Below are 26,473 nucleotides of genomic sequence, written 5' to 3' on the forward strand. Positions count from 1 at the left end.
AGGCTTAATCGGTTTGAGTTTTAGACAGATTTCATCCACTTGAAATCATGAACCAGCTTCCTAAAATTAAATTGCAGTGTTCCACTTTAAGATGCCCTCCCCGGACCCTTTCTGTGTTGGCCAATCAACCCCTTTCTAAGTCACCTGATTCATAGGCGATACTGCCATTTTACACATGAAGTTTAACTGAAAAAATGAATAATCAGCCACCTAACAAAAAAACATTTGTAAGATGTAAGAACCATTTGTAAATGCCTTCAGATTAAACCATATAGAGCACGGCAATAAAAGGATATGGAAAAACTCGGTGTCACTGCTACAAGACCTCGACACGAACACCGGGAAGCTCGAGAGAAAATACACTAATCATGCTATTTTGTACGTCTTCAAAATCAGTCTAGCAGCAATCATCTAACCAGCGTGAACGTTGAGTGATCAACCGAGCATTGGTAGGCTACCTAATCAATGATTGCTGCTGTTCATGTAGTATACTGTACTGGCTGTTCACTAACTGGCATCACCCTTAGAAAGCTTTTACGGGGATACATTCACGACCATCCGAACGAATCATTATCGGCTGATTTCGGTGTGGTCCGTTTTGGATAAGGTGTTTGAATTTGTATGTGTGGACCATTGGATTGCCAATAAAATATATGGTTTACTGAATGTAGCCGTCTATTTTATTTGGCTGCCGTATGAATTCTGCCATCGGATTCAAGTCAGTGTACGTTTTTTGTTTTCAGACGGGCAATCTGTTTAGAGGGCACGCTCCCAATCACCACTAAAGACATTTTGATTTCTAATTCCCCGATTACTTGCTTTTGGAACATGTCTGGACAGTCTATCACGGATCGGATCGCTGCGGCTCAGCACAGCATGACAGGATCCGCTATAAGCAAAGCGGTCTGCAAGGCCACGACGCATGAAGTCAGCGGACCCAAGAAGAAACACCTTGACTGTAGGTTAAGTAGACCACCAGTGTCCCGCCGTTACTACATATTTCGCAACAAAAAGCATTGGTAACATTGAATATTCAACAAGACCTGTATGTTCATCATGTTTGATTGGCCATTGGTGTATTTTTAATAGCAAGGTTTTCGACATTCTATGGTAATAGGCTATGAATAATTGCGCATCATAGCCTTCAACAGCTCATGTAGTCAATCATTACAGTGTCATCATCCTACAGTAGGCTATCGTACTGTAGCCTAAACATAATGAGACAAATAGGTTATTACTCAGTGTCATATATGCAAATGCACACATTGTGATCATAAATAGCCTATTACCTTATTCATCATTGTATGAAATAATAATGCAATCATTTCCTCATTTAATAGGACAGGCTATGTAGGCTAACATTTTCTGGCAGTTTAGCTTTAGAGGCATAATTTGAGTTCATCTACCTATTATTTCCTCTATTTCCTACTGAGTTTTAGACTAAAATAAGTCTAATTTAAGACTAATAACTTATTAACAATGGTATTATTCAGATATTATTGCTGCCTTAAAGGCACAGTATACTGTGCTGTATGTAGCCTTTGAGGTTTCTCAGCTACTTTAGTCTGTGGTGAGCTGGTGTCCATGGGCCATTCATATTAGTGCAATGACAACAGTATCATAGACAACCTTGATCTCAACATTTCTATGATTATCTGTGTGGTGGGGAACTGGAGTGTGTATTGATATCAAGTCATTTCTCCACATTTAACTGCTGATGATTAGGTTAGGTGGCTTTCTACCCCAATAATGACTTTGTCCAGTCAATCACTGAAGCTCAGTCAGGCCTGTCCTGTAACAACACAGACCCAGAGGGTTATTGGTTCAATGGAACAAATCTTGTGTTGCCGCTCTGGTTATTTTCTGGGAAGGAATTTTTCATTATAGAATTCTCTATTTACCCAATCTTTATTGGAAGTAATCAGTTGTGCAAATTTGAGTCATGTTAGAGTCATTTTGTGTGCAATTACATAAGCTAAAATAATAAAAAAATGTAATTTCTGAGTGGAATCGAAGACTTAAAAATGTGGTAGCCTACTGCAAATGTAGTTATTTAAAGAGTCTGTAATGCTATGGATTATCCTGATGCCTCACATAGTTCAAATTTCAGTCTTTGAGGAAAGTGGAAAAATCCTGTGGGTAAGAATGTAGGAAATGTACTTTTATATTCTCTTGTATGGTTTAGCATAAGCTTAAACTCCTGGGAGGGAAATCCCTCCTACAGTCAAATGTCTGGAAGGAATACATAATTATATTTGAGTTCTTTTGATCACCGTCTGCTTTACAATCAGATTTCCAGTTTGAAATGTTAATCGCTGGTTAGTCACTGTAATTAAGGCATAATAAGTGATAGTTAATTCGCTAGTAACAGGATCTTTTTCAAGGGTGGGAGGTGCCGACCAGAGATCCAACTGCGGTTAGGAATCTTCACATGAGTTGATCAACCTGTAAAGTAGACTATATGTAAACCACAGAAACCACTATCCAATGTTTAATTGTCCACATGCCGTGTTTTTTGGCAGACCTGATCCACTGCACCAACGAGCTGACCGTGAGTGTCCCCCACCTGGCTGACACGTTGTTTGAGAGGACGGCCAACAACAGCTGGGTGGTGGTGTTCAAATCCCTCATCACCACGCACCACCTCATGATGTACGGCAACGAGGTGCGTAACAAACACACACACATGCGCACACACACACACAGTTTTAACCTAACCATAAGCCTAACCTTAACACTAAGCCTAAAACTAGACCTAACCCTAACTAAATAAAATAAAAACTCCTAACCGTAACCTCTAAGCCTAAAATAGCACTTTTCCTTGTGGGGACCGGCAAAATGTCCCCACTTGTCCGATTTTTATTTTATATTTTTTTATTTAACCTTTATTTAATTAGACAAATCAGTTAAGAACAAATTCTTATTTACAATGATGGCCTACACTGGCCAAACCCAGACGACGCTGGGCCAATTGTGCGCCGCCCTATGGGACTCCCAATCACAGCCGGTTGTGATACAGCGGGATTCAAACCAGGTTGTCTGTAGTGACGCCTCAAGCACTGAGATGCAGTGCCTTAGACCGCTGCGCCACTCGGGAGCCCAATGATGTACGGCAATGACTGGCTTCACTGTAGCTCAATTGTTACTGGTAGAGCATGACACTTGCAACGCCAGGATGGTGGGTTCAATTCCCGGGACCACCCGTATGTGAAATGTATGCACGCATGACTGTAAGTCGCTTTGGTTAAAAGTGTCTGCTAAATGGCATATAATGTATTATTATATTATGCACTGTACTCTGGAATTAAAACATTTGATTGAATCTTTATTCTTACTGGTTTTGATCCCACTCTCTCTGTATTTTATCACCAGCGATTAATTCAGTACCTGGCGTCCAGAAACACACTTTTTAACCTGAGCAACTTCTTGGATAAGGGGGCATTACAAGGTACTGTAGGGAATTTTTCAACGCAAGCCATTTCGCACCAGAGACATACTGTACATGCATAAAAAACATTATAATCGTGCAATGCATGAACAACAGTGTGCAGTACAACAATTCAAACTGTCACTCTGAATGCGCTGCAGAGGTGTGGCTCTGTAAGCTGCCAGGCCAGCACTCTAAATATGAATGTAAGTGCTCCCTCTCTGCCAGGTTCTGATATGTCAACGTTCATCAGACGCTACAGCAGGTATCTGAATGAAAAGGCCCTGTCCTACAGACTGGTGGCTGTGGACTTCACCAAGATGAAGAGGGGGTAAGATGTCCTGTAGTGGCTAGTGTGGAAAACCTCCACATTGTCACCCTGGGATACATACTTTACCTCAGTGGCCAGGCCCACCTCAAGAGGGAGAAACAGTGGCAATAATTGGGGACAAGCCTTTAATTAGATTGAAGGTAATCCAGCTAAACAAGTCATTTATTTCAGCAGCCTCTTTGGATAATGTGTGGATTATATTACGTATCAACATGATTGACAGGGAGTTGTTTGATTCATGCTGTATGAACATGTTAGTCAGTCACCACTTGTCCTGTTAAAGTGGCGCTGCCTGTCTCTTGCTGACAGGGTTGATGGTATGATGCGCACCATGACCGTTGACAAGCTGATCAAGACTCTACCTATCATTCAGAATCAGCTGGATGCTCTGCTGGACTTTCAGGTAGGCTGCATGGTTGTGGTGTTGAGCGGTCCTTAATATGGGCTACATGATGACAGTGAGCTAGCTGTCAGTATGAAATCTCAATGTCGCATCTGTTCTCTTCCCAGGCTAACTCTAATGAACTGACCAATGGCGTCATCAACAGCGCCTTCTTGCTGCTCTTTAAAGACTCCATCCGCCTCTTTGCTGCCTACAATGAAGGAGTTATCAACATGCTGGGTAAGTACACTATCTGTTAGTTAGAAGATAACTATGGTGTTACGAGGGTGTTACTAGGGTGTTACTAGGGTGTTACTAGGGTGTTACTAGGGTGTCACTAGGGTGTCACTAGGGTGTCACTAGGGTGTCACTAGGGTGTCACTAGGGTGTCACTAGGGTGTCACTAGGGTGTCACTAGGGTGTTACTAGGGTGTCACTATGGTGTCACTAGGGTGTCACTAGGGTGTCACTAGGATGTCACTATGGTGTTACTAGGGTGTCACTATGGTGTCACTAGGATGTCACTATGGTGTCACTAGGATGTCACTATGGTGTTACTAGGATGTCACTATGGTGTCACTAGGATGTCACTAGGGTGTTACTAGGATGTCACTATGGTGTTACTAGGATGTTACTAGGATGTCACTATGGTGTCACTATGGTGTCACTATGGTGTTACTAGGGTGTCACTATGGTGTTACTAGGATGTTACTAGGATGTCACTATGGTGTTACTAGGGTGTCACTAGGGTGTCACTAGGGTGTCACTATGGTGTTACTAGGGTGTCACTATGGTGTTACTAGGGTGTCACTATGGTGTTACTAGGGTGTCACTAGGGTGTTACTAGGGTGTTACTAGGGTGTCACTATGGTGTTACGAGGATGTCACTAGGATGTCACTAGGGTGTCACTAGGGTGTCACTAGGGTGTCACTAGGGGTTACTAGGGTGTCACTAGGATGTCACTATGGTGTCACTAGGATGTCACTATGGTGTTACTAGGATGTCACTAGGATGTTACTAGGGTGTCCTAGGGTGTTACTAGGGTGTTACTAGGGTGTCACTAGGATGTTACTAGGGTGTCACTAGGGTGTCACTAGGGTGTCACTAGGGTGTCACTATGGTGTTACTAGGGTGTTACTAGGATGTCACTAGGATGTTACTAGGGTGTCACTAGGGTGTCACTATGGTGTTACTAGGGTGTCACTATGGTGTCACTATGGTGTTACTATGGTGTTACTAGGATGTTACTAGGATGTTACTATGGTGTTACTAGGGTGTCACTATGGTGTCACTAGGGTATCACTATGGTGTTACTATGGTGTCACTATGGTGTTACTATGGTGTTACTAGGATGTTACTATGGTGTTACTAGGGTGTCACTATGGTGTTACTAGGGTGTCACTATGGTGTTACTATGGTGTTACTAGGGTGTTACTAGGGTGTTACTAGGGTGTCACTATGGTGTTACTAGGATGTCACTATGGTGTTACTATGGTGTTACTATGGTGTTACTAGGATGTCACTAGGATGTCACTAGGGTGTCACTAGGGTGTTACTATGGTGTTACTATGGTGTTACTATGGTGTTACTAGGGTGTCACTAGGGTGTCACTATGGTGTTACTAGGATGTCACTATGGTGTTACTATGGTGTTACTATGGTGTTACTAGGGTGTCACTATGGTGTCACTATGGTGTTACTATGGTGTTACTATGGTGTTACTAGGATGTCACTAGGATGTCACTAGGGTGTCACTAGGGTGTCACTATGGTGTTACTATGGTGTTACTAGGATGTCACTAGGATGTCACTAGGGTGTCACTAGGGTGTTACTATGGTGTTACTAGGATGTCACTATGGTGTTACTATGGTGTTACTAGGGTGTCACTAGGATGTCACTAGGGTGTCACTAGGGTGTTACTATGGTGTTACTATGGTGTTACTAGGATGTCACTATGGTGTTACTAGGGTGTCACTATGGTGTTACTAGGATGTCACTATGGTGTTACTATGGTGTTACTATGGTGTTACTAGGGTGTCACTATGGTGTTACTAGGATGTCACTATGGTGTTACTAGGGTGTTACTATGGTGTTACTAGGATGTCACTATGGTGTTACTAGGGATGTCACTATGGTGTTACTAGGATGTTTGTAAATGTATCTACAAAAGAACTAGCTAAAATCCTTTGTCCCTTTTTCTTTTGTTCTTTGCTTAGTTAACATATCCTCTTTTTTTTTTATCCTAAAGAGAAATATTTTGACATGAAGAAGAACCAATGCAAAGACGCCCTGGAGATCTATAAGACGTTTCTCAACAGAATGACCAAGCTGTCAGAGTTTCTCAAAGTTGCAGAGGTAATGTTTCCCTGTTTCGCTTGTGTTGAGGAAAGGAAGGTTTCAGATAGATCCAGCAGGAAGGTAGGGCTCTTCTCCTAGACCTCTGCTCCTCTCCGTCTCTTTCTCCCTGTCCCTCTGTTGCCGTGTGGTGGAGGCTCATGCTGAGGTCATGAATGCAGAGGTTAGCCTATTAGTGGGCATAAAAATCTCACAGTGAAGGCCCCTCCATGTGCTGCCTGTTCTGATGCCTGCGTTGCATGTCTAAGCAAGAGGTTTTTTTCTTACTCTTTCCTTCCCTTTCTCTCTTTTGCAATGATGAATGTCTGCTGTTATCCAAGTGAAGTACTACTTGTAATTCAGAAGGCCGTATTGCGAAGATAATTAGTGTCTCTCTGTAGTTTTATAGTTTCTCCTGCATTCTCTTATTAAAAGGCGTTCTTGCTGTCTTTACTGATTTGGTTACTATTTGGAGGAAGGTTTGGGGTGATGGGGGTGGGGTTCTATCCAAAAACGGGCTAACGTTGACTTTAAGGGCCCATTCATTTAGTCGTCTAACAATGTGTTTGTCATTTGTTCCCCTGCCTTTTTCGTTCAAAGTCAACATTAGTTGTGTGTTTCTTTTGGATGTTTCTCACCTTGCAGTCACATGAGTATTACAGCCCAATGTACCCGGCCCACCTGTCAATGGCATTTCAATGTGTAAACATTCATTTCAAACCAGTCTTCAGATCCTGTGTGTGTGTGTACTGTATGTACGTGTGGGCATGCCAATTCCCCTGTTGTCTTTTTATTGTTTTGTTTGTAGTCAGTGCATGGAGTAATGGATCCTTTGGTTTCATTCTTCTATTTCCCTCCTCCACACACCTACCCCCCCTTTATTCCGTGGTTGTTTGTTCATTTGTTTGTTTGTTTATTTTTTTAAATTATGTTTGGTTTTTGCCCCCCCCCCTCCCTCCTTTTTTGTGACACAGCAAGTTGGAATTGATCAGGGTGACATCCCCGATCTCACACAGGTCAGTGGTACATTTCATCTCAATATCTCCCATGTGGCTCCATTGTAAACGCTCTCATTCCCTACTCACCCTACAGACTTCCACAAGCCCTTCCTCTCATTCTGATGAACCCCCCTCTCTCTGAGCTCTGGGGTACAGAGGGGGCTACTTTCAAAATGGGTTCCAAATATGTGACCCTTCCTAATTTTGGAGATTGTGCAAAACATACGTTTTAGTGATATAGCAGACGCTCTTATCCAGAGCGACTTACAGTTAGTGCATTCATCTTAAGATAGCTAGTTGGGACAACCACATATCACAGGCATAGAAAGGACATTTTTCCTCAATAACGTAGCTAACAGTAGAGTTGGATCTAGAAGTGGGGGGTCAAGTGCTGGTGATTTTTTTTTGCTTTACCTTGATTTTAGTATTTTTTTTCTAGTTGAATCACAAAATACATTTAGTTTGATTTTGAAATGACACTGAAAAGTCAGGCAAATTCAGCCTCTGTCCTAGCAGATATGGGCCTATGGTGTTGCCCATATAAGCCTTTTGTACATCAAGGTTTGACATCCCTTCATGATTTCTCATACAGTTTAACTTTGTGTTGCCTCAAAATGAACACTATTGTACATATTTTACCTGAAAAGATATCCCATCAAAATAGCTGTGGGGAGAGCAGCGAATGGTTTCTACCAAATTGGTTTCTGCAAATATTTCTTGAAAAGTGTCCATAATGCCATCCTAAGCAGTGCATAACATCTGATGTAACGCTACAAACGCTTGTTGAAGCTTTCTTCAATGACACTCATGGTGTTTCCCTCCACATTGGGAAAAACAATCATGAACAAATGGTTCTGTCAACTGTTATGTCATGTTTGCAGTGCTTATGAAGACCTTATGTATCCCTGTTCAACTAAATAGTAACCCATGTCTTTACTGAGCTGTAGATGTTTTTTCTTTACTTTAAACCTTTAGAATATTCTAGCATCTGAAGAAGGATATCCAGAATTCTAATTATTCACGTTTCCCCCAAATAATTGTACAAGTTGCTGCATGTGTTAAGATTGTGTTCTGTAATGGAAAGCAAGCCTCTGGTTGAAACATGGGTATGACATGTGCAAAATTAATTTGCTCATCCTTGGTTTATTAAACCATCTTTTTTTAGATCTTTATAAAATATGCTATTCATTTGCCAAATGTGTTTACCTAATTTTCATCAGATATTTGGCTTTTCTGTCAGTTAACTCGTTTGGCTCCCAAACCCTTTTTGAATTGGACACTAAGTTAATGACAGAATTGTAGCATCCACTAATATTATGTCTCCTCTAACCTGTAAAATACAATTTATTACATTAATATTCATGAATGAATAGTGATACTCAACTTAGCATATAAAACGGAATCCATTGGTTAACTGGCCGTTAATGGACTGTGATTTGTGTGTGTGGGGGCATAGATGCATGGGCTAAGCTCTTTTCTGTATTCTGAACCCCTCAGGACCATACACTGTAATGACCTCCCAGGCCTGTCTACTTGATTGCATGAGAGAGATGACTGATCTGCGCATGTGTGGCGTGAAGCCAAACCTAATTATACCAGATGTATTGATATGTAAAAATACCTGCAAATATGGAGACTATGCTGAACAATGTGTTATTTGGCTCTGTGTGTGCGCGTGTGTGTCTGTGTGCTTGTGCGTGCAAAAATTTGTGCGCACCGCGCCTGTGAGTGTGTGTGTGACAGCACGCTTTTGGGTGTGTGTGTTTTCCCAATTTCTCTACACAATGCTGTTCTCCCTTGGTAAAGTATTGTTGCTTCACCCTCCCCCTTTCTCCATCAGGCCCCTAGCAGCCTCCTGGAAGCTCTGGAGCAGCATCTGGCCTCTCTGGAGGGGAGGAGAACCAAGGAGCTCTCCACAGACACCAGGTAACACTTTGAGTCTGAAGGAGGCATTTACACTGAAGCTGGCATGTCAACATATTTATCAGTCACTGAAGCTGGCATGTCAACATATTTATCGGTCACTGAAGCTGGCATGTCAACATATCAGTCACTGAAGCTGGCATGTCACCATATTTATCAGTCACTGAAGCTGGCATGTCACCATATTTATCAGCCACTGAAGCTGGCATGTCAACATATTTATCAGTCACTGAAGCTGGCATGTCAACATGTTTATCGGTCACTGAAGCAGGTATGTCAACATATCAGTCACTGAAGCAGACATGTCAACATATCTATCAGTCACTGAAGCTGGCATGTCAACATATTTATCAGCCACTGAAGCTGGCAGGTCAACATATTTATCAGTCACTGAAGCTGGCATGTCAACATATTTATCCGTCACTGAAGCTGGCATGTCAACATGTTTATCGGTCACTGAAGCAGGCATGTCAACATATCTATCAGTCACTGAAGCAGGCATGTCAACATATTTATCAGCCACTGAAGCTGGCAGGTCAACATATTTATCAGTCACTGAAGCTGGCATGTCACCATATTTATCAGTCACTGAAGCTGGCATGTCAACATATTTATTGGTCACTGAAGCTGGCACGTCAACATATTTATCGGTCACTGAAGCAGGCACGTTAACATATTTATTGGTCACTGAAGCTGGCACGTCAACATATTTATCGGTCACTGAAGCTGGCATGTCAACATATTTATCAGTCACTGAAGCTGGCATGTCAACATATTTATCAGCCACTGAAGCTGGCACGTCAACATATTTATTGGTCACTGAAGCTGGCACGTCAACATATTTATCAGTCACTGAAGCTGGCACGTCAACATATTTATCGGTCACTGAAGCTGGCAGGTCAACATATTTATCGGTCACTGAAGCTGGCAGGTCAACATATTTATCAATCACTGAAGCTGGCACGTCAACATATTTATCAGTCACTGAAGCTGGCACGTCAACATATTTATCAGTCACTGAAGCTGGCACGTCAACATATTTATCGGTCACTGAAGCTGGCACGTCAACATATTTATCAGTCACTGAAGCTGGCACGTCAACATATTTATCGGTCACTGAAGCTGGCAGGTCAACATATTTATCGGTCACTGAAGCTGGCAGGTCAACATATTTATCGGTCACTGAAGCTGGCACGTCAACATATTTATCGGTCACTGAAGCTGGCACGTCAACATATTTATCGGTCACTGAAGCTGGCACGTCAACATATTTATCAGTCACTGAAGCTGGCACGTCAACATATTTATCAGTCACTGAAGCTGGCACGTCAACATATTTATCAGTCACTGAAGCTGGCACGTCAACATATTTATCAGTCACTGAAGCTGGCACGTCAACATATTTATCAGTCACTGAAGCTGGCACGTCAACATATTTATCAGTCACTGAAGCTGGCACGTCAACATATTTATCAGTCACTGAAGCTGGCACGTCAACATATTTATCAGTCACTGAAGCTGGCATGTCAACATATTTATCAGTCACTGAAGCTGGCACGTCAACATATTTATCAGTCACTGAAGCAGGCACGTCAACATATTTATCAGTCACTACTCCACCATTAGTTAGTATGTCATGTCTTGACAATAAAAATGTCACACTACTGTTGTGGTATGCTGTAGAATGCCTGTCTTTTGCAATACAATTACGGCACACAGTCAGGTACATTATTAGTGTTTTTCTGATCCCTGTGGTTAGTCCCAGAGTGCTATGTGTGACAGTTAGTGTGCGTGGTGGTCCCTGACAAGCGCTGTGTGGTCTCTCTAGAGCCAGCACCTTAACCAGTGCTGTATCATCACTGTCCAGTACTGGAATCTCCCTCAGCCTCATGGAACAGACGGAGGACCCGAACAGCCTCCAGGTCAGACTGCTACCACTGTAGAACAACTTTCTTCAATAGCCCATTACATTGTAAATGCATTACTGTATGAATACTTATATAAGTGAGAATAAATTATAACGCTTATCATTTACATATTATAAACACTTGTTATACATTGTTCTTTCACATAATGTACCCCTATATAGGCTAATTAGGAAACACATGTACAACCCAGCCCTGTTGTACTTTCTTTCGTCTCATGTGGATTCACTCCTGTGTGTCTGTCCCGCAGCATGAGGGAGCCATGCCCACCAGCTCTCCCAGTGCCCAGTCAGTGGGCAGTGCCAACAGCAGCAGTGGGGCCACAGAACTCTTCTCCAACTCATCTGTTCTATCCGGTACAAATAAGTAAGCAGATCCGCTGTCTGATAATTGTCGTGTTTAAGACCTATGGGTATGTTTCATTCAGTTTGTTTGCTCTGTATAACTACACTATGTATCTTATTAAAGATGGGAGCTAGCTAAATCACTTTATAGTATATAAGTTGGGTTATTAGTGAATAGGAACCCCCCCCCCGAAGGGGTCTGCTCTGCTCTCTTTTTTTATCTCTGCTGTCTGACTCTCTCCTCTGTCTCCCCAGCGTGCCAAACCTCACCAGCGACCTATTCAACGTCCAGCCCGCCTACAACCCAACCATCCAGACAACACACACTGTACCGTCTAACAGCAACGCCTGGGGAGGTGAGGCTCACAGACTACACATCCATACAGTACAAACACACACTGTACCGTCTAACAGCAACGCCTGGGGAGGTGAGGCTCACAGACTACACATCCATACAGTACAAACACACACTGTACCGTCTAACAGCAACGCCTGGGGAGGTGAGGCTCACAGACTACACATCCATACAGTACAAACACACACTGTACCGTCTAACAGCAACGCCTGGGGAGGTGAGGCTCACAGACTACACATCCATACAGTACAAACACACACTGTACCGTCTAACAGCAACGCCTGGGGAGGTGAGGCTCACAGACTACACATCCATACAGTACAAACACACACTGTACCGTCTAACAGCAACGCCTGGGGAGGTGAGGCTCACAGACTACACATCCATACAGTACAAACACACACTGTACCGTCTAACAGCAACGCCTGGGGAGGTGAGGCTCACAGACTACACATCCATACAGTACAAACACACACTGTACCGTCTAACAGCAACGCCTGGGGAGGTGAGGCTCACAGACTACACATCCATACAGTACAAACACACACTGTATACTCCTGAAGTCTTCCACAAATTATTTCAAGCTAACCAAGTCAAGCACATTTTAACAGGTTGTGAATTGTATGCTCCTGAATTGATGTTAATTGAGTTGAAGTGGAACTGAGCCCAACCTTTGTTAGAAGAAGTGAAATGTCCAGTTGTGTCCCTAATGCAGTTTCCTCCTCTCAATGATAACTATCCCTGCTGAGTCCCTCTCTCTCTATGATAACTATCCCTGCTGGGTCCCTCTCTCTCTATGATAACTATCCCTGCTGGGTCCCTCTCTCTCTATGATAACTATCCCTGCTGGGTCCCTCTCTCTCTATGATAACTATCCCTGCTGGGTCCCTCTCTCTCTATGATAACTATCCCTGCTGGGTCCCTCTCTCTCTCTATGATAACTATCCCTGCTGGGTCCCTCTCTCTCTCTATGATAACTATCCCTGCTGGGTCCCTCTCTCTCTCATGATAACTATCCCTGCTGGGTCCCTCTCTCTCTCTATGATAACTATCCCTGCTGGGTCCCTCTCTCTCTCTATGATAACTATCCCTGCTGGGTCCCTCTCTCTCTCTATGATAACTATCCCTGCTGGGTCCCTCTCTCTCTATGATAACTATCCCTGCTGGGTCCCTCTCTCTCTATGATAACTATCCCTGCTGGGTCCCTCTCTCTCTATGATAACTATCCCTGCTGGGTCCCTCTCTCTCTATGATAACTATCCCTGCTGGGTCCCTCTCTCTCTATGATAACTATCCCTGCTGGGTCCCTCTCTCTCTCTATGATAACTATCCCTGCTGGGTCCCTCTCTCTCTATGATAACTATCCCTGCTGGGTCCCTCTCTCTCTATGATAACTATCCCTGCTGGGTCCCTCTCTCTCTATGATAACTATCCCTGCTGGGTCCCTCTCTCTCTATGATAACTATCCCTGCTGGGTCCCTCTCTCTCTATGATAACTATCCCTGCTGGGTCCCTCTCTCTCTATGATAACTATCCCTGCTGGGTCCCTCTCTCTCTATGATAACTATCCCTGCTGGGTCCCTCTCTCTCTCTGATCGCTGAGTCAACGTGGCTTGTAGCTTTCTACTGGACAGCTGACAGGACTGAAATAGCCAGCAATATGACTGGACTGAAATAGCCTTACAATATGACAGGACTGAAATAGCCTTACAATATGACAGGACTGAAACAGCCTTACAATATGACAGGACTGAAACAGCCTTACAATATGACAGGACTGAAACAGCCTTACAATATGACAGGACTGAAACAGCCTTACAGGACTGAAATAGCCTTACAATATGACAGGACTGAAACAGCCTTACAATATGACAGGACTGAAACAGCCTTACAATATGACAGGACTGAAATAGCCTTACAATATGACAGGACTGAAACAGCCTTACAATATGAGAGGACTGAAACAGCCTTACAATATGACAGGACTGAAACAGCCTTACAATATGACTGGACTGAAATAGCCTTACAATATGACAGGACTGAAACAGCCTTACAATATGACTGGACTGAAACAGCCTTACAATATGACAGGACTGAAACAGCCTTACAATATGACAGGACTGAAACAGCCTTACAATATGACTGGACTGAAACAGCCTTACAATATGACAGGACTGAAACAGCCTTACAATATGACAGGACTGAAACAGCCTTACAATATGACAGGACTGAAACAGCCTTACAATATGACAGGACTGAAATAGCCTTACAATATGACTGGACTGAAACAGCCTTACAATATGACTGGACTGAAACAGCCTTACAATATGACTGGACTGAAACAGCCTTACAATATGACAGGACTGAAACAGCCTTACAATATGACAGAACTGAAACAGCCTTACAATATGACAGGACTGAAACAGCCTTACAATATGCTTGAGGCTAGGGCTATTAACCTGTAGCCTGCAGCCTGACTCTCTCTCTCTCTCGCTCTCTCTCTCCCTGTAACCTGTAGCCTGACTCTCTCTCTCTCTCTCTCTCTCCCTGTAGCCTGCCTCTCTCTCTCTCCCCCTGTAGCCTGCCTCTCTCTCTCTCTCCCTGTAGCCTGCCTCTCTCTCTCCCCCCTGTAGCCTGCCTCTCTCTCTCTCTCTCTCTCTCTCTCTCTCTCTCTCTCTCTCTCTCTCTCCCTGTAGCCTCTCTCTCTCTCTTTCTCTCTGTCTCTCTCTCTCTCTCTCTCTCTCTCTCTCCCTGTAGCTTGACTCTCTCTCTCTGTAGCCTGACTCTCTCTCTCTCTCTCTCTCTCTCTCTCTCTCTCTCTCTCTCTCTCTCTCTCTCTCTCTCCCTGTAGCCTGCCTCTCTCTGTCTCCCTGTAGCCTGTCTCTCTCTCTCTCTCTCTCTGTCTCTCTGTAGCCTGACTTTCTGTCTCTCTGTAGCCTGACTCTCTGTAGCCTGACTCTGTCTCTGTGGGACCTGACTTAATTCAATACAAATGGCTTTATTGGAAACATGTTTACATTGCCAAAGCAAGTTAAATCGATAATAAACAAAAGGGAAATAAACATTCACTCTTGGACTCTTTCCTTGTGAGAACAAACTCTATCCCCCTGTATGTCTCTGTCCTCAGGTTTGGGGCTCCCAGGGGATCTTCTGAAGCCAGCTCAGCCCACACACATCCACTCCCACAGCCCTGGGATACCGCTGCACTCTGGGGGAAAGATGATACCCAGTCACCTGGACTCCTCTTTAGCCAGCCTTGTTGGTAGTGAGTCTCTCTCTCTTTTACTTGTTGCTTCACATATTATTTTCTTTTTCAGTAGGAATTAAATAGTCTGTAATAACATCTGAGCATGTAACACATCTTAATCGCTCATTTTCCAGACTTGCAGTTCGGAGAAACACCAGCCAAAAAGTGAGTGTCAAAACTCTTAGAAAAGGAGCGATGAGCAAAGTATCTACAGTATAATATTGGATCCAGTATAATACAGTATAGTATTGGATCCAGTATAATATAGTATTGGATCCAGTATAATACAGTATAGTATTGGATCCAGTATAATACAGTATAATATTGGATCCAGTATAATACAGTATAATATTGGATCCCTATTTAGTTATTCATCCTCAAGAATGTCTGAATCCTGATCTGATACATAACCCCATCCCACCCCCCTCAGGCCAGAGCTCCAGTGGACCCACCTGGTAGAGAAGAGGCCCACAGGGGGGACTCACTGGCAGGCCAAAACCACATGCACCACCCCCAACTGGAGCCACCACACACTCATGGCTCCTCAAGCTATGCCCATACCACAGCTGGTGAGAGACAGTATGTAATATATGCCATTTAGCAGACGCTTTTATACAAAGAGACATTAGTCATAATGTATGTGCATACATTTCCGTATGGGTGGCCCCAGCGGGAATCGAACTCGGGTTCCTGGCGTTGCAAGAGTCTCCTGCTTACTCTCACCAAATATAATGTTAAGGACAAGCCAGCAATGCAAAAGGTGGCTTTGATATTAGATATATTAGATCTACTCTTTCCTTATGGAATCTAACAGCACACATTATACACTGGCATTCTGCTGCAAATCCCACCTTTCAAAATGGAAGTGGTTATTGCAGCTCTTCTCGGGCGATTCTCATTTTTCCTCTGCATATTTGAATAAGTTTGCACTCTAATTATCTCTCCTCTTTTCATTTCATTTTTTCATCCATCTTCTCTTTACATTTTCCACTCAATTATCCACCACACCATCCATTCCCATCTACATGTCCTGCTATTGCTCCTCCTCTCCTTACCCTCATGCTGCAGAATGGAATGATCTATACTGGCTATGTAAGTAGATGACTATCTGTAGAGGGACTACCTGTAGTTACCTGTAGTTACCTGTAGTGCATTCCTCAGTCTGTTCTTCTAGTCTTGCATTGTTCCATTTCACCCTTTCTCTCCATAGGCTCCAGCGCCAGTCGCTTTTCCCATGACGACACAGCAACTGCCTGTTTATGGAATGGTAAGGAATGATCTGCACCATGGTACAGTACCCAGGCCTAACAATAAGGAATGATCTGCACCATGGTACAGTACCCAGGCCTAACAATAAGGAATGATCTGCACCATGGTACAGTACCCAGGCCTAACAATGAGGAATGATCTGCACCATGGTACAGTACCCAGGCCTAACAATGAGGAATGATCTGCACCATGGTACAGTACCCAGGCCTAACAATAAGGAATGATCTGCACCATGGTACAGTACCCAGGCCTAACAATGAGGAATGATCTGCACCATGGTACAGTACCCAGGCCTAACAATAAGGAATGATCTGCACCATGGTACAGTACCAAGGCCTAACAATGAGGAATGATCTGCACCATGGTACAGTATCCAGGCCTAACAATGAGGAATGATCTGCACCATGGTACAGTACCCAGGCCTAACAATGAGGAATGATCTGCACCATGGTACAGTACCCAGGCCTAACAATAAGGAATGATCTGCACCATGGTACAGTACCCAGGCCTAACAATGAGGAATGATCTGCACCATGGTACAGTACCCAGGCCTAACAATGAGGAATGATCTGCACCATGGTACAGTACCCAGGCCTAACAATGAGGAATGATCTGCACCATGGTACAGTACCCAGGCCTAACAATGAGGAATGATCTGCACCATGGTACAGTACCCAGGCCTAACAATAAGGAATGATCTGCACCATGGTACAGTACCCAGGCCTAACAATGAGGAATGATCTGCACCATGGTACAGTACCCAGGCCTAACAATGAGGAATGATCTGCACCATGGTACAGTACCCAGGCCTAACAATAAGGAATGATCTGCACCATGGTACAGTACCCAGGCCTAACAATGAGGAATGATCTGCACCATGGTACAGTACCCAGGCCTAACAATGAGGAATGATCTGCACCATGGTACAGTACCCAGGCCTAACAATGAGGAATGATCTGCACCATGGTACAGTACCCAGGCCTAACAATGAGGAATGATCTGCACCATGGTACAGTACCCAGGCCTAACGATAAGGAATGATCTGCACCATGGTACAGTACCCAGGCCTAACAATGAGGAATGATCTGCACCATGGTACAGTACCCAGGCCTAACAATGAGGGGGGATCTGCACACCAAGACCACTGATCCTCAGGTGACATTTCGTCTCCCTCCCTCCGTCATAGATGCCTCCTCATCAGATGGGGCAGATGGGTGGAGTCCCTATGATGGCACCACAGTCTATGATGTACAACCAGCCTGTCCTGCGACACACCAATCCATTTGCCCCCATGCCAGGAGCCCAGGTAATCCCCACTGTCCTCTCTTTACTGTCCACTTCTCACTGTCCTCTCCTCACTGTCCTCTCTTTACTGTATTTTCCTCACCGTCCTCTCTTCACTGTCCACTCCCAACCTTCCTCTCACTCCTCACTGTCCTCTCTCCACTCCTCACCGTCCTCTCTCCACTCCTCACTGTCCTCTCTCCACTCCTCACTGTCCTCTCTCCACTCCTCACTGTCCTCTCTCCACTCCTCACTGTCCTCTCTCCACTCCTCACTGTCCTCTCTCCTCACGGTCCTCTCTCCTCTCCTCACTGTCCTCTCGCCACTCCTCACTGTCCTCTCTCCACTCCTCACTGTCCTCTCTCCACTCCTCACTGTCCTCTCTCCACTCCTCACTGTCCTCTCTCCACTCCTCACTGTCCTCTCTCCACTCCTCACTGTCCTCTCTCCACTCCTCACTGTCCTCTCTCCTCACGGTCCTCTCGCCACTCCTCACTGTCCTCTCTCCACTCCTCACTGTCCTCTCTCCACTCCTCACTGTCCTCTCTCCACTCCTCACTGTCCTCTCTCCTCACTGTCCTCTCTCCTCATGGTCCTCTCCCTAACCACTTCTGGCATGTGAGTCATGATTCAAGGCATCAGTTAAGAGGCCTAAGTAGGCTAGTCATAATCATACTTCTAATCCTGTCTCTGCTCCTTTATAATTAATCACTTACTGTTTAATACTTCATTTGTCAATGCCAATTACTGTTGGTTTGTTAGTAGGTTCTGGAATAATGTAAGACCTTGTTACTATATTACTTTTTGTAGTATTACTGTACTGTTTTGTTTCTTACACTGAATGATCTGTTATTAAACCGTAACAGGCTTATTTTCCTATGCAGATGCACTTCATGTAGGACCGGGAGTATTTTACCATGACAGCAAAGCAGAGAGACAAAACAAACCAATCCAGAACCAAATACAATGCAAGATAGAGGAGCAGAAGATCGGGGTGGAGACAGACTGGAGACGTGTTGGTGTCCGTGCTCTTTCAGTGGCCTCTGTGGAATAGAATCTCTGTTACATTGTGTTTCATGACTGATAGTCCCATCCAAGTCTTTTGAAAAGTCACAGCTCACATTCATTGTGTATTTGATTTGATCATTTTAATGGGTAATGTTCTGTCTGCTGAACCCATGGTATGATGACTGCTGTATTCCAGTTTGGAGCTTGGCCCTTTGTAGTGAATTCCAGACAACTACCAGCCCCCATCCACCAGTGTCTCTCTCTTTCTCTAAGAGTTTGCACGCACTTTAATCAATGTCTACAGGCGCATTGTCTGCTTAGCATCTCATACAAACCACTACAGTATCGCTACGTCTTTTCTCTCCAAGGTTCATGTCAGAATTGCTGTTGCCATCATTGTGACATGGATAAGTGTGTCCTTTTTTTTTGTGTATTTAAATCAATGTACACCACCATCAGTATTCATTCCATTTTGTTGTAACTGCAAATTCCACAGCCAGTTGTAGTAAGACCTTGGATAAATGGCTTGGAGACACATGTTGTGTGTATGTACTGTGTATCTGTCTGAGGGTTAGGTAGCGCTCAGACATCTAAATGTACAAAGGCTATTGTGTATTGTTTTCATAGGTTCCTGTGAAAGCTGTGGTCTGCATGGCATTGACTGGCCACTGTGCTAGTTAGAAATGGAGCATTCCATGTCCACATACATCCACAAACTGAAAGTATTACTCCTATGAAAGCAATGAAGAAGGCCCACTCATAATTTCATATGTAACGTCATAACACATTCTGCCTCTGCTGTCCCGTCCATTGTTCGCTCTGCTTGAGGTTGTTTTATATGATCCATGTTTCTTGAGCTGCTACAACAGATTCTGCTCTTTGAAACTGGTTGCGTTTTATAGATAGATGTGCTGTTCTTGTAATGGTCCTACCAGTCTTGCCCTGTCTGTGAGTAAACGTTGGGAGAGTGCGTTCTTTGTTTTTCTTCTCCAGCTAACTGTACTGCTCCAGGTTGAGGCCTACTGAGTTGTTGCGTCTGTCGTTGTGTTTCTGAGTGGCAGTTATTGTAGTGTAGCTCCTCACCAACCACTGGGGAATGTTGTTGAGGAGCTCTTTCTGAGACGGCGTCCTGAGACACTGAAACTGACACTCGCTCTAGTAAATCAGCAACTATCTGACATACTGTCGCTAACTCCAGCCCCAGAGAGAGCCTAGCTGTCCGGAACTTTAGCAGAAGGCAGGGGACAAGTGAGGAGGAAGTACAGGGATCTGTAAATGTGATCAAGGGTCATGTCTGTCAAACTCCCAAAGGGACTAACGGTGACAGACAACATATATAGCACAAACCCTGGAGGGGTGAGCGTTCTACTGCACAAAACTAAAACCATTGCTGGGATGTACAGTCGAAGGGGCTGGGGAAAGCTTTGTTTTCTATTGATTGTGTTTCTCTATGTCCATGCCTTCCCCGTGAGATAAACAGGGTAGTGATCCTCCACGAGGCCTCCCAGCTTCTGGGTCCTCCGAGGTCAGTGAGGTCACTGAAGTCATCCAGGCAATCCGGTAGCGTGTATTTAGCAACGAGTAGTCAAGTGTCGTAACGTGTCTCAATACATGTCCGTCGTCTGTTAGATCGCTATAGAGCCTCTCATTCTGCTGATCATTGGCCTGTCGGACTACTGCATTCTGATCTGTGACCAGCCCACATTGTGTAGATGTTATTTGAAACGTTGTAGTTCAGTCTCAATGTCCTCTGTGTCAGTTAAATGGTTTCATGCAAGTTTGTGCACTCCCATAGACCAATCCTGACCGTTCTGCTGTCCTCTGTATATAACCTCATGTGTTTTTGACGTGTTCTCTGTAAGTGATGGCCCATGGAGAGACATGGGTTGTTCTAGCTGTGGTGGGGTTATTGTGTTTGGAGATGTCATGGGGTGTACGTCTGTAATGTTTGTCTACATCTTGATGAGGGATGGGGGTTGGGTTCAACAGTATCACAACTTGTCTACCAAGAGTGTCTTCATTGTGGCAGTGGACACTGTCCTCTCAGTCCGTACAGGAACATTTTGCACCAAAGTCATCAAGCGCAGCTTTTCTCAAGGTCACATTGCTGATATCCAATTTGAAGGAATTTGATTTCAGAGACAAGTCTTTATGCATGATTAGTGTTGTCTTTTTATTGACTTGTGTGCCCGGTAAAAAGCATGATCATGTGTGAAATTGCATTTACCGTGTGTTTGCAAAACCAATATTTTACTTACCTCTTTACAGAAGCATTCATTGGAATTCATAAATGTGTGTCCCACCAGATAGCCGTAAGACGTCTGTGTTGCATTCGAAATGCAATTCGGAAGCTCTATCAAATCAGCCATGAGATCACACGTTTGTGAAACAACATGAATGTGAATGACATGCGTCACCTAGCTAGCTAGACATTAGTCTGCAAAACTCCTCTTTATTAAAGCGTTGCTATTTTCAATACATTTGTTGAATGCTTGCTCTTTTTTGAGTACTCTGACAACAGTTTTGGACATCTCTAAGGTTGTCTTGTCCCCCTGTCATTGGACCACATCATTCTTTGCCTATATGCATCCTTTGTGTTTGCAGTGGAAAATCTCACTCCCATATCTTTTGGCCACTGAAAGATGTCAACAACATGCGTTTTCACTTTTTGCCTGACGTTCTCTGGTTATATATAATATATGCATATTTCACAATGTGAGAACAGTATTACCTACTGTATACCATACTGTCTGTCTGGAAACTGTCATTTTTCCTGTGATGAAAGCATTGTCCAGGATGTCCTGTTTGAGGAGTGAGGGCCCATACCTTTTGATTTTCATTTTTTTTTGGACATCAAATGGATTGATAATACATAATACACTGTATTGTCAATGATAAGTTACATTGTTATAAACAATTGGTTCTTATTTTAAATGCAGAGGTTGTTGTTTTTGGAATAAAATAGAATAAAATGTCATATTTTGCTCAGGTTTTATGTAGTTCTTGGCAGTAGTCCTGCTGCCCATTGTAGCCGCTTCACCAGTGGAAGAGGAGAGATGGCTTGCAGGTAGATGTTTCTATAGGATATACGGTATCAGTGAATCACCTTGACAGGTAACATCGTCAGGGGGAAGCATTATGCATACTCATGAATACTTGTTGGATCGGATCTTATGAGTTGGATATGAGAGAGCCTTGAAGCACTCCATATGTAACTCACAACAACCGTGTACAAGATGAAGATTGTCACTATTCTCTATCCATTTCAAAGACCTGTCACAAAAACACAATAGGAGAATTATAATCTTTCAAAAGCAGCAAAGACAACTAATTTCACTACCACTAGTATTGCAACAATCGCTCACTATGACATAGAATCACAGTTTACCATCTATTTTTAGTAACAAATATCTACCTGCTGTGAACAACAACAAGCCTGGAAACCTAGCTATATGTATTACAGCAGTGTTTCCCAACTCCAGTCCTCCAGTACACTCAACAGAACACATTTTTGTTGTTGCCCGGAACAAACATACCTCGTTCAACTAATTTAGGGCCTGTTGACATGTTGAATCAGGCGTATTTGTCCAGGGTTACAATAAAAATGAGTACTGTTGGGGTGCGTAAGGACTGGAATTGGGAAACAGTGCATTACATAACAATCTGCCATATCAGAGGAAGTTGGTATTCAGAATACTGTTATCTTGTGATGTGTTCTCCCTCATAGGGAGTGTCTCCCTGTCTAGGTCAGTCACAGTCTTCCTAGGATATGTAATATACCAAAATAAATGAACCTCCATGAGGAACAGGTCTGAACAGGTCGGATAACTATAATAAAATACCCCTTTCTCAGGGTCTGATCCCTACTATAGTATGTGTCGCTGAAAGCTCATTGGAGGACACAGACACCGCTGGGAAGGAAGTCCTGGACGTAGGTGCCCACCAGAGGAGGAGCTATAGGAAGACCGGCTCATTGTAATGGATGGAATGGAATCAATGGAACGGAGTCAAACGTGGTTTCCATATATATAATGTTTGATACCGTTCCATTAATACCATTCTAGCCATTACAATGAGCCCGTCCTTCTTTAACCTGTCTCCTCACCTTCATCTACATTGATTGAAATGAATTTAACAAGTGACATCAATAAGGGATCGTAGCGTTCACCTGGATTCACCTGGTCAGTCTACGTCATGGAAAGAGGTCCACAGACGATGCAATCGCCATCACACTGCACACTGCCCTATCCCATCTGGACAAGAGGAATACCTATGTAAGAATGCTGTTCATTGACTACAGCTCATTAAGATTGAGACTATCTATTCCATCTTAGCTGCTCTGTCACTGCTCATCGATATATTTTATATTTATATATTCTCATCCCATTCCTTTACTAGATTGTGTGTATTAGGTTTAGTTGTGGACTTGTTAGATATTAGATTTAGTTGTGGAATTGTTAGAAATGACCTGTTAGATACTGCTGCACTGTTGGAACTAGAAACATAACATCTGCTAACCATGTGTATGTGACCAATACAATTTGATTTGAAAGAGCAGGTGTTTTTAATGTTTTGTAAACCCAGTTTATAATATACAGTACCAGTCAAAGGTTTGGACACCTACTCATTCAAGGTTTTTTTCTTTATTGTAGAATAACAGTGAAGACATCAAAACAATGAAATAACACATATGGAATCATGTAGTAACCAAAAAAGTGTTAAACAAATCAAAATAGATTTTAGATTCTTCAAAGTAGCCACCCTTTGCCTTGATGACAGCTTTGCACACTCACTACATTCTCTCAAACAGCTTCACCTGGAATGCTTTTCCAACAGTCTTGAAGGAGTTCCCACATATGCTGAGCACTTCTTGGCTGCTTTTCCTTCACTCTGCGGTCTAACTCATTCCAAACCATCTCAATTGGGTTGAGATCGGGTGATTGCGGAGGCCAGGTCATCTGATGCAGCACTCCATCACTCTCCTTCTTGGTCAAATAGCCTTACGCAGCCTGGAGATGTGTTGGGTCATTTTCCTTTTGAAAAACAAATGATAGTCCAAACCAGATGGGATGGCGTATCACTGTAGAATGCTGTGGTAGCCATGCTGCTTAAGTGTGCCTTGAATTCTAAATAAATCACAGACAGTGTCACCAGCAAAGCACCCCCACATCATCACACCTCCTCCTCCATGCTTCATGGTGGGAAGCACACATGCGGAGATCATCCGTTCACCTACTCTGCGTCTCACAAAAACACGGCGGTTAGAACCAAAAATCTCAAATTTGGTCTTAACAGACCAAAGGACAGATTTCCACCGGTCTAATGTCCATTGCTCGTGTTTCTTGTCCCAAGCAAGTCTCTTCTTATTATTGGTGTCCTTTTGTAGTTGTTTCTTTACAGCAATTTGACCATGAAGGCCTGATTCACGTAGTCTCCTTTGAACAGTTGATGTTGAGATGTGTCTATTACTTAAACTCTGTGAAGCATTTATTTGGGCTGTAATTTCTGAGGCTGGTAACTCTAATGAACTTATCCTCTGCAGCAGAGGTAACTCTGGGTCTTCCGTTCCTGTGGCGGTCCTCATGCACTTGTAGAAACTTTCAAAGTTCTTGAGATTTTCCGCATTGGCTGACCTTCATGTCTTAAAGTAATGATTGACTGTCATTTCGCTTTGCTTATTTGAGCTGCTCTTGCCATAATATGGACTTGGTCTTTCACCAAATAGGGCTACTGTATCTTCTGTATACCACCTCTACCTTGTCACAACATGACTAATTGGCTCAAACGCATTAAGAAGGGAATAAATTCATCAAATTAACTTTTAACATGGCACATCTGTTATTTGAAATGCAATAAAATATATTTTGATTTGTTTAACACTTTTTTGGTTACTACATGATTCCATGTGTTATTTCATAGTTTTGATGTTTTCACCATTATTATACAATGTAGAAAATAGTAAAAAATAAAGAAAACCCCTTGAATGAGAAGGTGTGTCCAAACTTTTGACTGGTACTGTAAATACATGAATATAAAGAGACATGAGCCAAAACCAATTACCTGTAGAATGGAATAGGTTATAAGACCTCTATGATTCATTCCATTTCATCAGTTCTACCAGCTAATATGAGACTTTTAGATTACATAACAATTGAGGACACATCATAAGTGCCTATGTATTTTCAATGTTGTGTTCACCTACAATCTCACCACAAAGCTGGCCATCTTTTCCCCTCCCTTTCTGGCTAACCTCCTCCTTTCCTTCTAAGTTCAACTTTGTTTATTTGTCATATACACATGATAATATGGAGGAGTATACCAAACAATAGGAACACCTACCTAATATTGAGTTGCATCCTTTTTTGCCCTGAGAACAGCCTCAATTCGTGAGGGCATGGACTCTACAAGGTGTTGAAAGCGTTCCACAGTAATGCTGGCCCATGTTGACTCCAATGTTTCCCACAGTTGTGTCAAGTTGGCTGGATGTCCTTTGGGTGGTGGATCAATCTTGATACACACAAGAAACTTTTGAGCGTGAAAAACCCAGTAGCGTTGCAGTTCTTGACACAAACCGGTGCTCCTGGCACCTACTACCATACCTCATTCAAAGGCACTTTCATTTTTTTGTCTTTCCCATTCACCCTCTGAATGGCACACATACACAATACATGTCTCAATTGTCTCAAGGCTTAAAAATCCTTCTTAAACCTGTCTCCTCCCCTTCATCTACACGGATTGGAGTGGATTTAACAGGTGACATCAACAAGGGATCATGGCTTTCACCTGGTCAGTCTATGTCATGGAAAGAGCAGGTGTTCTTAATGTTTTGTACACTTAATGTACATGTAGGTACACAGTGCAGGCCATTTTCTTGCAGTCCCGAAATGAAAGGGGGGGCTGAGAATTTCGGCAGGCAAGAAAATAGTCTTGCCGAAATCCTCCCCTCTCCTTTCTAATTTCCTTAATTTTGTGGCTAGAGTCAAATACTTTCTGTGGCACACATCAGAGTCAAATACTTTCTATAGAACAAACTTCACGTCAGGATTGGCAAACGATAAGAATAATTAATGTATGTGTGTTATATTAAACATAGAAGAGGGAGTAAAATGTAAGCAAGCAATAAACATTTCAGAACAACTACTAGTCGAATATGACATGGGAGAGATGACGAATTTTGGCAGAGATTTATAGATAGGCTAATACACTTGAAACAAATAGCCAAACCGGAAACTGCAGACATTACTAGTGCCTCCTCCGTGATCAAACCGACATAAAAAATCAAATGAAACGCAGCCTAACTTGATCAGAAATCTCAACTAGCAGGCAAGTCGCAGCAATGAAGAATTGAGTGCGTGCGCGTTTACGCGAAGGAAGTGGAGAATTCTGTCAGGGGGGAGCTTTTCGGCACAACACCGTCAGTTCTACCACCTCAACATTACACATTTCAAACAGGGTTAAATATGTTGTTGTAGTAAAGTTCAGCTTCAGTCCTCAGGGGGGCACTGTGTCACGGTCAGAAGATATGTGCTTCAGTCAAAAAAACGTTCTCATCTCTTCAATATCAGCTAGCTAACCAGCCAGTAGCTAATCAGCTAGTCAGCCAAGAAACGAAAGCCAAATCAAATACACTTTTCCCAATATCATGA

General features: G+C 43.2%; 1 protein-coding gene across 7 annotated transcripts; it reads left to right on the forward strand.

The window, feature by feature from the left end:
* The first annotated feature begins 138 nt into the window (after positions 1-138).
* Positions 139-21,811, forward strand: LOC106563683 (phosphatidylinositol-binding clathrin assembly protein). Of its 7 annotated transcripts, XM_014129481.2 has the most exons (20): positions 139-449; positions 841-958; positions 2,523-2,665; positions 3,373-3,448; positions 3,656-3,758; positions 4,068-4,161; positions 4,269-4,380; positions 6,389-6,495; positions 7,449-7,490; positions 9,313-9,398; positions 11,224-11,317; positions 11,571-11,686; positions 11,920-12,020; positions 15,147-15,284; positions 15,401-15,431; positions 15,697-15,835; positions 16,335-16,358; positions 16,477-16,533; positions 17,722-17,841; positions 18,686-21,811. In XM_014129481.2, the coding sequence occupies exons 2-20, from the start codon at positions 877-879 to the stop codon at positions 18,716-18,718; spliced, it is 1,698 nt and encodes a 565-aa protein (XP_013984956.1). In that variant the 5' UTR covers positions 139-449; positions 841-876; the 3' UTR covers positions 18,719-21,811. The 7 variants fall into 7 exon arrangements, with proteins under 7 accessions (XP_013984956.1, XP_013984951.1, XP_013984955.1 ...); XM_014129476.2 differs by having other exon boundaries at positions 141-958; positions 15,147-15,281; XM_014129475.2 differs by having other exon boundaries at positions 142-958.
* The last annotated feature ends 4,662 nt before the right edge of the window (positions 21,812-26,473 follow it).

Source organism: Salmo salar, chromosome ssa11, assembly GCF_905237065.1.
Source record: "Salmo salar chromosome ssa11, Ssal_v3.1, whole genome shotgun sequence".
NCBI lineage: Eukaryota > Metazoa > Chordata > Actinopteri > Salmoniformes > Salmonidae > Salmo > Salmo salar.